We start from the raw sequence: 9,536 nt of genomic DNA on the forward strand, positions 1-9,536 counted from the left end.
CTTCTACTGACCTGAATTGAGTTTTGGGAAGCAAGATTGCTTTCTTTTATTTTTAGTTACTCAGTTACTCACGCTTTGGATTTGAATTTTGGGCTGTTATCAGATTGCTTTTATTTTCCAAATAAGTTACCGACCTGAATTGAGATTTTTTATTTTTTTCCCTTTCATTTTAATTATATCAGTTTAGAATTTATGAAAATAAATCAAGACTAAATATGATTATAGTCTAATCTCTTAGAATTTTACTTGGTAACAAACAGATTGAAGTTTTTGGTTAAAGCTCCCAAGTGGATTTTGTCAAAATATTGATCGTGTCATGGCAAGGTACAATGCATACTTTTTCTTTTCACTTTATTATTATGCTATTAATTCATGTGTAGCTCCAGGTTGATTGCCTTTATTAGTTATGAAGTTGCAATTTAACTTATTATTTATGTACTATAAATTCTTTGTTTTCCTTAATTTGTTTTGCTTCAGCGAGTTTCTAGTAAAATGCTTAGAGAATTACTTCTAAGACTAGGAACTATTTCCTAACCGAACTACAAGGCTATGAAGTCCATTTCATAGCCCATGCCCCTTATATTTCATAACACCCTTCCTCCTCTACTCTTGTTATCTTCACTTTATGACCCCTTATAAATTTAATAATTATTGATTAGGTTTTGTGATATGCCAAAGGATTGGATGGATCTACCGAGGTATAGCGAAGAGTATATCAATGATGTTATTAGTTTCTTAGAGTTTGCATACTTTGAGGGAGAACCGGACGGACAACAAATTCAATGTCCTTGTAAGAGGTGTTGTAACATTGAGTGGTATAGAAGAGATGTGGTATTTGACCATTTAGTAGCCGACGGATTTGTTAAGGGATATAGAACATGGATTAATCACGGGGAATGGACAATCCCGATGGTGGTTGATGATGACACGGATGATGAAGGTGCACGCGATGACATCGAAGGACTGCTTAATGATGCATTTGGAGATCATGCTGAGGGTGTTACTGTAGGTCCCAATAAAGAGGCTAAAAAGTTTTATAATTTAATAGATGGGGCAAGTCAAGAGTTATACCCGGGCTGCAAGAAATTTTCTACATTATCTTTTACCATATGCCTGTACTTGTTAAAGTGTTTGCACGGTTGGAGTAATGCCTCCTTCACTTCCCTTCTTGAGCTATTGAAAGAGGCCATGCTTGAAATTAACATACCTCCATCTTTCCATAACACGAAGGCTATGATAAGAGATTTAGGTCTGGATTATAAAAAACGTGATGCTTGTCCTAATGATTGCCTCCTATATAGGAAAGAACTAAAGGATGAAACACAATGTTGTGTATGTGGAACATCTCGATATACTGAAAATTCTAGTGATAATAGCGAGAACCAACCTCACAAGAATGGTCGTCCTATTCCTGCAAAGACTCTAAGATACTTTCCTATAATTCCAAGACTTCAGAGATTATTTATGTGCTCAAAAACGGCAGCTAGTCTGAGGTGGCATGATGAGGAGCGCGTTAAAGATGGGACGTTAAAGCATCCTACTGATGGACTGGCATGGAAGAACTTTGATGAAATGAATGAAGATTTTGCAAAAGAATCACGCAATATTAGACTAGGCTTGTCAAGTGATGGGTTCAACCCGTTTCGTAGCATGAATATTTCATGGAGCACGTGGCCCGTAATGTTGATGGTATACAACTTGCCTCCGTGGATGTGCATGAAACCTGAATATTGTATGCTTTCTTTGCTTATCCCTGGGCCACAATCACCTGGAAAAGATATTGACGTGTATCTACAACCATTGATGGAAGACTTGAAGTTGTTGTAGGAAATAGGGGTGGAAACTTATAATGCATCAAAGAATGAGACCTTTCAAATGCGGGCAGCTCTTTTGTGGACAATTAATGATTTTTCTGCGTATGCTATGTTGTCTGGGTGGAGTACAAAGGGAAAATTGGCTTGCCTTTGTTGCAACAAAAATACCTCTTCTCTACAACTAAAACATAGTCGGAAGACAGTTTATATGGACCATCGTGTCTTTTTACCCATGGATCATCCATGGAGAACCAATACAAGGTCTTTTAATGGGAAGCAAGAATTAAGACCCCCTCCACCTGTTATAGAAGGAACGGAAATTTTTGAGATGCTACAAAATGTTGAGAATGTTTTCGGGAAGAAGTAAAGTACATCAAATAGTTTCCCATGGAATTGGAAAAAAAGATCAATTTTCTTTGAATTGCCTTACTGGCACAAGAACCCACTGCGTCACAACTTAGATGTCATGTACATAGAGAAGAACAAACTTGATAGTATAATTGGAACTCTTTTGGATATCCCAGGCAAGACAAAGGATCATCTGAATGCTCGATATGACTTAAAAGATTTGGGGATCTGGAAAAATCTTCAACCAAAGGAGGTGAATAATGGCAAGAGAACCAAATTGGCAAAGGCATGCTTTTCTATGACTGCTGTAGAGAAGTCAATTTTTTGTGGTGTTTTGAAGACAACAAAGCTACCTGATGGTAGTGCTTCGAATATATCATGGTGTGTACATCTAGGAGAAAGAAAAATTTCTGGGTATAAGACCCACGATGCTCATTTTTTGCTACACTACTTACTACCAATACCGATTAAAAGCATCCTTTCTGATCATGTGGCCATTCCGTTGATTCGACTAAGTTCCTTTTTTCGTCGCATATGCAAAAAGTTAATCACACTGGAAGAGATAGATCAACTAGAGTTAGAGATTGTGGAAACATTATGGCACCTTGAGAGGATCTTTCCCCCTAGTTTTTTTGACATAATGGTTCATCTTCCCATTCATTTAGCAAATGAGGTGAGATTGGGTGGTCCGGTGCAGTTTTGTTGGATGTATCCTCCAGAAAGGTACATGTGTACATTAAAGTCGTATGTACGCAACAAAAGTCGCCCCGAAGGTTCTATTGCAGAGGCATATCTGGCTGAAGAGTGCTTAACTTTCTGCTCAAGATACTTAATAAGCGACCAAGTTTTTTCCTTGAAAGTGCGAACAAGACTTAATAAGCGACCTCAGAATGATGATGATCCTAATGACGACAAAGTTTTTCCTTCAAAGTTGTTTTCTAACAAAGGTCGTTCGTTAGGCGTGGGAAATGGAGAACCAATTAATCTTGATGACATATCAAGTGCTCAAGCCCATGTATATGTATTATACAATTGTGAAGAAGTCGCAGATTATGTTAGGTAACTTAATATAACTTATGTTTATTCACTAAATCAAGTGCATTTAGATTTTTTCCGATCAAACATAACTATTATTAACTACAGAGAGCATGAGGATGAGGTTAACAATCAGCGGGGAACAAAATGGAGAAAAGCAAAAGTTCACAGTAAAACCTTCTTGTAGTGGTTTGAAACTCGGGCGAGGGATCCAGTTGTGCCTGTTTGGCTAAAAGAATTATCTCGAGGTCCAAGCTCTGTTGCAAGAAGATTTTCTGGATATATAATTAATGGATATAGGTTTCACACTATGGAGCGTGAGGCAAGGAGAAAAACACAAAATAGTGGTGTCACATTAACTGCTTTAACTTCAAGCTTTGCAAGTGCTAAAGATAAAAGTCCAATTCAAGACACTGTAGCTTATTATGGCAGGTTATTTGAGATAGTAGAGTTACATTATTTTGGGCGTTTTAAGGTTGTATTATTTCGGTGTGAGTGGTATGATGCTGGGAGAGACAAGTATGGTCTTACATTTGTTCACTTCAACAAGAAATGCTACCAGAATGAACCTTTCATACTAGCATCTCAAGCACATCAGTGTTTTTATGTGCAAGATCCATATGAACATAACAAACATTATGTTATGGAAACTATCCCAAGAGACTTATTTAAAACAAATAACGAATCTGAGTCTGAGGCCCGTCAAACCTTCTATAGAGAACAACACGAGCATATAACAAGTCCTGCCATACCAGCTGATGATGGTGAACTTATTCTGGAGAGGAATGATCTACAACCTAAAGTTATTGAAATGGTTCCCCAAGTGACTTCTGCCCAAGAATATGAGGCAAATTTCATTGGAGATTCTGATTCTGATGGGTCAGCCTAAGCAATTTATTGCTTAATATATACATATGTATAACTAAGTTTTCTTCACCTTTTTATTTGTAAGTCATATTTTTGTTTTAATTTCTCATTTTGTTAGTGTTTCTTATAGGATATGTCACTTTATTGCTTATATTAACTCGAGTTAACTAATTTATTTGTGTAGGAATAAAGAATTTATTGATCTTAAAGCAACATCAAGTAAGAATTTGTTTCGACAATTTGAAGCCAAGAGACAAAAGATTGTAAATGAACGCAAGCAATATGTGATGCAAGGTGCAGCACGTAATGACAAGGAGGAAACTATGCCAAGGTTGGATGTAGTCGAAAGTCAAAAAGAGTTTAGTGCAACCAAAGGAGTGAAGAAATGTACATCAAAGAAGCTAGATTTTACTCATTTACAAAGCACACTCAGCACAATCAACAAAAGAATGAATTTCACGCCTGAAACCTTGGAAGTACAGCCAAGCATTCCTGCGCAACAGCCAGAAAATAAAAAAAGAAAGAATCACTTTACTGTGGCTATGGCTGAGAAAAAGAAGCATGAAGTACAACATGAACCGTCAACACAAGGCTTGAACAATTCTAAGCTTACAAAGGTAGGCGCAGATGAACTTAAAAGGAAGCTCGATGCAATTCGTAATATGAATAATAGCATGCCAACAAGTGTAAGCCAAGATCGGAGTTGTGCAAATTCTACTCAGTCCACAATCAACCAAAGGCAGCAGCAGATTATTCAAGTCACACATGGTAGAACTCAAAAAAAGGCAACATGACACTACTTTGCTGAGTTTAAACACTACCCCACAAGCTGAAGATTTAATGTCAGAGCAAGATGGATCAAAAAAGGAAAAGAGCAAGCCAAGGGTAAGGGCTACAACTATTGATGAATTTTTAAACGAAAATGGGATAGATGTAGAAATTGACGGACTAAGCTCTGAACTAAGTGATGATGTGGGAGATAGCTTTCCACTTGATGAAAATTATTATTCACATGTGATGGAGGACATTGATGATGACGAAGGTAATTTATTTCTATCATTTTTTATATTTTTTGTAAATCATAATGCTTAATTTTTCAATTGGCATCACTAATTACTCCCTAATTTTTCCCCTAATACGTGAAACTAGGAGAGCCAAAGAAGAAGAAAACCCAGGGAAAAACAACTTGCAAAGAGATTTATGCAAGAACTATGGAACAGCGGGAAGAAGTTATTTTTGATATTGGATAGCCAGTAGGACCAACCGATCAAAGTGTGTCTAATTTAACTAGTTTCGTAGGAACGATTGGTAGAAATAAAAGATTTGCGAGTGTTTTGTACACTAGCTGGCATGCTGTAACTCCTAAAGCTAAGAAATTCATGTGGAACTATGTTAATATAAGACTCTTCTATTATTATTAAATGTCGATTATTTTAAATATAAGAAGGTGCATATAACACTGTTGATATCATGCAGACCAAGTTTATCCTCCCAAATAGTGGAGAAAAGTGGGTGATCCAAGCAATTCGGGATGCTTGGAAGCGGTTCAAGGGAAAGATTAAGTAGAAGCACTTTGTTCCCTTTGATACCATCGAAGATATGGTGAAAAATCGACCGACACAAGTTCCAGAAAGTCAATTCATAAAATTGATCTATTATTGGAGTCATCCTACAATCCAGGTAAAATAGTTGGTACTTTAATTGCGAATATATTACTGTTTGTTAAGACATAAGCAAAATAATGAAATTTCAATTGATAATGTTGGAATCTGTCCTCTCTCATGCTGTACAAACACATATCCATTCTGATGTAGGTTCTTGAACTGAATTGAATTTTTTTAGGTTATATTGCTGCCAGTTCCATTCTGAACTTCTGAATTTCTGTATTTACAATTCTATTTTTGGGTACTTTGTTTGCTGTAATTTTAAGTTGCTGCAATTCTATTTTCTATAGTTCTGTTTTGTGCAATTTTATTTTCTGCAATTCTATTCTGTGCAATTATACCTGCTACTATTCTGGTTGCTGTAATTTTGTTTGCTGAAGCAAAATTTAATTATATTGTTCTCTGTTTCTATATGCTAACTTTTTATTCAATTATAGTCAATAAGTGAAAAAAAAAGAAACATCAAGAACAGCAAAAGTTTCCACATCGCATGGGGCCAATCAATTTTGGAAGAGTACGAGTGGCTCTGGTATACTTATTTCATATTTGTGCTGGGATTTGTTTAGTTAATTTAAGTTATGTTGTTATAGACTTACTTATTTAAGGCTTTATTTTGTAGCGCACGACAAAGGAAACAAATGAGGAACCAAAAAGGTTTGAAATGTTCCTTGCTACTCGAACAAGTCGGAAAAGGAAGGAAGTTGATCAGGAAACACAAGATGCAATTGTATGAGAATTCATTGAATTACTAATGATTATAAATCAAATTTAGGATACAGTAACTAATTCTATTTCAAATGTTTCTTTTAATTAGGATGAATTCCAAAACCGGCAAGCTGCTGGTGAAACAGATGAGGAAGCTTTTGAGTCTTTATTTGGAAAAGAACAACCAGGTCGGGTTAGGTACTATGGAAGATCTATTACACGACGTAACTTAAAAAAGCATGCAGAAATTTCTAAACTCAAGCAACAACACCAGGAGGAAGTCACATCTTTGAAGGCTGAACTTGGAGACATGAAGGCCAAACAGCAGCACCAAGAGGCTGACCTTCATGGATTGCGAAACATGATTAAGTTACTAGTTCAGCGATCTAAACCTGGAATGAGGCCGGAAGAAATTGAAGCTTTGTTACAAGATGCCCAACACTCTCCAATTGATGCAAATAGCGCTCATGGATCAACACATATTCCAAACATAAATATGGTATGACTAGTTTTTTCTTATTCCCTAATATTTGTTTATATATTGTTAATTGTTAATTAGGATTTTGAGTTTAAAATTTTTATTTGTTAGAACTTAGGAGGATGCTATATCTTTTTAATTTGAACTGAAATTGAAGAAGATGGAAGCTGTGATTTGGTTTTTTTGGTTTTGTTTTTTCATTATGTAATTTTAATATTATTGTTATCAGGGTGAAAGCTGTAATTTTTCTGGTTTTTCTGGTTTTTTTATTTTTCTGGTTTGGATTTTCTGATTTTTCTAATTTTTCTTATTTTAGTTCCCATTTAGTATGAAGTTGTGTTAGTCCGTTTTTTAGTTGTCCTTTATGGTGAGTTATAGTATCCCCCTGAATGTGATTGTTATTTTAAAGCAAAAGACTTTGGTGATATGAAAAGTAGAGTAGTTTCAATTATCCTATGCCTCTCGGATATTGTATGTGTTATTAGTCTGTTAATTACTTTTTTCTTGTTGTACTTTTTCAAATTATAATTATTTTTCTATATAATTATGCAGGATAATTCTGAATATGCAAATGAAGATTGAGATGCTTATCATGATGGTTTATTGACAAAGATGGAAATTGAAAGATGTATGGTTGATGATGATGTCTTTTATTAGAAGCTAAGATACATTTATATGATATAATATTTTGATTTTTTCTAGTTTATTAGTAGTAAACTCTAAGTGCATTATATGAGTATACTTATTCTAGTTTGAGATGTATAAATGCTCAAAATTATGATCATTCCAATATTTTTGGTTCATTGTATAATTATATTTTGTTTCAGTATAATTTTTATTGTTTAAAGATTATTGTATGGTATTATTATATATGTATACATTTTTATTTTATAATAATTAACTAATTTAATTAACAATACAGGATTATATATATAATTATATTCTCAAATATTAGAGTTTAGATAAAAAAATTGTTAGAAATTTCTGTTTATATATATATATATATATATATATATATATATATATATATATATATATATATAAACAGAAATTTAAAAAAAAAAAACTGAGGGAAAAAAGGCTACACTTATATAGAGTAGCTATAGGTATACTATTTGCTACATTTATAAAGTGATGCAGTAGCCCTGAAAAGTGTAGCCTATTCTTTACAATTATGGTAACTATTAGTGCTGAAAAGCGTAGCCTTAGGTCCTGAACAACATCACTTAAAAAGCGTACCCTATTCTCAAAGGCGAGAAGCGTAGCCTTTGCTACAGAAAAGCGTAGCCTTTGAGAATAGGCAACACTAATATAGGCATCGCCTACAAAAGTGTCTCCGAAGCCTAAAAAGCGTAACCTTTTCCTAAGGCATCATTTTTTTTCGTTTTTGGCTACACTTTTCAAGTGTACTTGAATGGGTGTTTTTCTTTTGCTTCAAATTAAGCATCCATTTTCTTCATTCAATGACCCTTGTATCCATAATTCTTCAACATTTTGGCTTTGCAAACTGAAACCCTTTGTTAACCTCTTCAATATCAACCATAAACCTCAAATCTTCTTCACAATCTTCTTGCTCATCTTCATCTTGATCTTCAAATGCTTGTAATGAAGAAATGAACGTTAACCGAGCTAATATGAGAAAAATTCCTACAAAAGAAATAAGAGGGAATCTTCAATGCCCATGTTAGTGTAAAATTCTTGATAAATTATAGCTTTGAATTTGAACGAGACTCTATAATCATCATCCCTCCAATCGGCTCTTGGTTTTTCATTTTTTATGGACGTATCTGCTCCTCCAACCTTTTTTTTAGTGGTTTTCATGGGAACCAAAATTTCAGTTTCAATAACATCCCAAATTCTCAGATCTTGACACTTTAGCATATGATCGTTGTACTCTTGTAATAAGAATAATTGGTTACATCTAGTAATGGAGGACGATGAGAAGATTATTTACCTTCCATATGTTCATATCTTGTGCTTGTTCTTATCAATGATCATTTTCTCATACTATAATATTTACCAAAGAGTTAAGCTCTCATATCACTTGTTATTCAATATGCACAAAATATTCAAGATTAAAGACGAATGGAAAAATATTATCATGGTCAATAGCATATATAATATTAAAAAAATATATATATGCAAATAAATTATAATATAAAATGTATTACAAAAATATACCGATAAATAATATATATTTAAAGTACAAAAAATATGTGTACTTTTTATTAACGAAGTGCTATACGTCGATTTTTCATATCATAAAATTCATTAATAATAGAATCTATGTCAAATTTTTTAGCAATCTTTTTAATGTAAATCAAAAGATAATTAACAAAAAAATTCATCTTCAATTTTATTTCTAAATCTATTCTTTACAATATTCATAAATGAAAAAGATCTCTTAGTTATAGCAGTTGAAACAAGGAGAGTTAATACCAAACGAATCAAACAATTAATCAAAGGATATATAAAGACTTTCCTATCTTCGCTAACCCTTAACATAACTCCGAAATTGTGCATAAATTAGTTAATTCAACATCATTAGGAACATTTAATTATTTTCTTTTGGTTATTATCATTTCAAAACACAGTCTTTTAGGTTTAGAATTTGTTATTCTATTT

General features: G+C 33.7%; 1 protein-coding gene across 1 annotated transcript; it reads left to right on the forward strand.

Annotated features, from left to right (window-relative positions):
- Positions 1–669: 669 nt before the first annotated feature.
- Positions 670–1,827, forward strand: LOC112803601 (uncharacterized). The gene has a single exon (XM_025847085.1). It carries the CDS (start codon positions 670–672, stop codon positions 1,825–1,827), a length of 1,158 nt encoding a protein of 385 aa, XP_025702870.1.
- Positions 1,828–9,536: the final 7,709 nt, after the last annotated feature.

The sequence above is a fragment of the Arachis hypogaea genome, chromosome 5, assembly GCF_003086295.3.
Source record: "Arachis hypogaea cultivar Tifrunner chromosome 5, arahy.Tifrunner.gnm2.J5K5, whole genome shotgun sequence".
NCBI lineage: Eukaryota > Viridiplantae > Streptophyta > Magnoliopsida > Fabales > Fabaceae > Arachis > Arachis hypogaea.

Excerpts from the sequence above, each read along its gene's own strand:
- LOC112803601 (XM_025847085.1), top strand. The coding sequence starts at position 670 with ATGCCAAAGGATTGGATGGATCTACCGAGGTATAGCGAAGAGTATATC.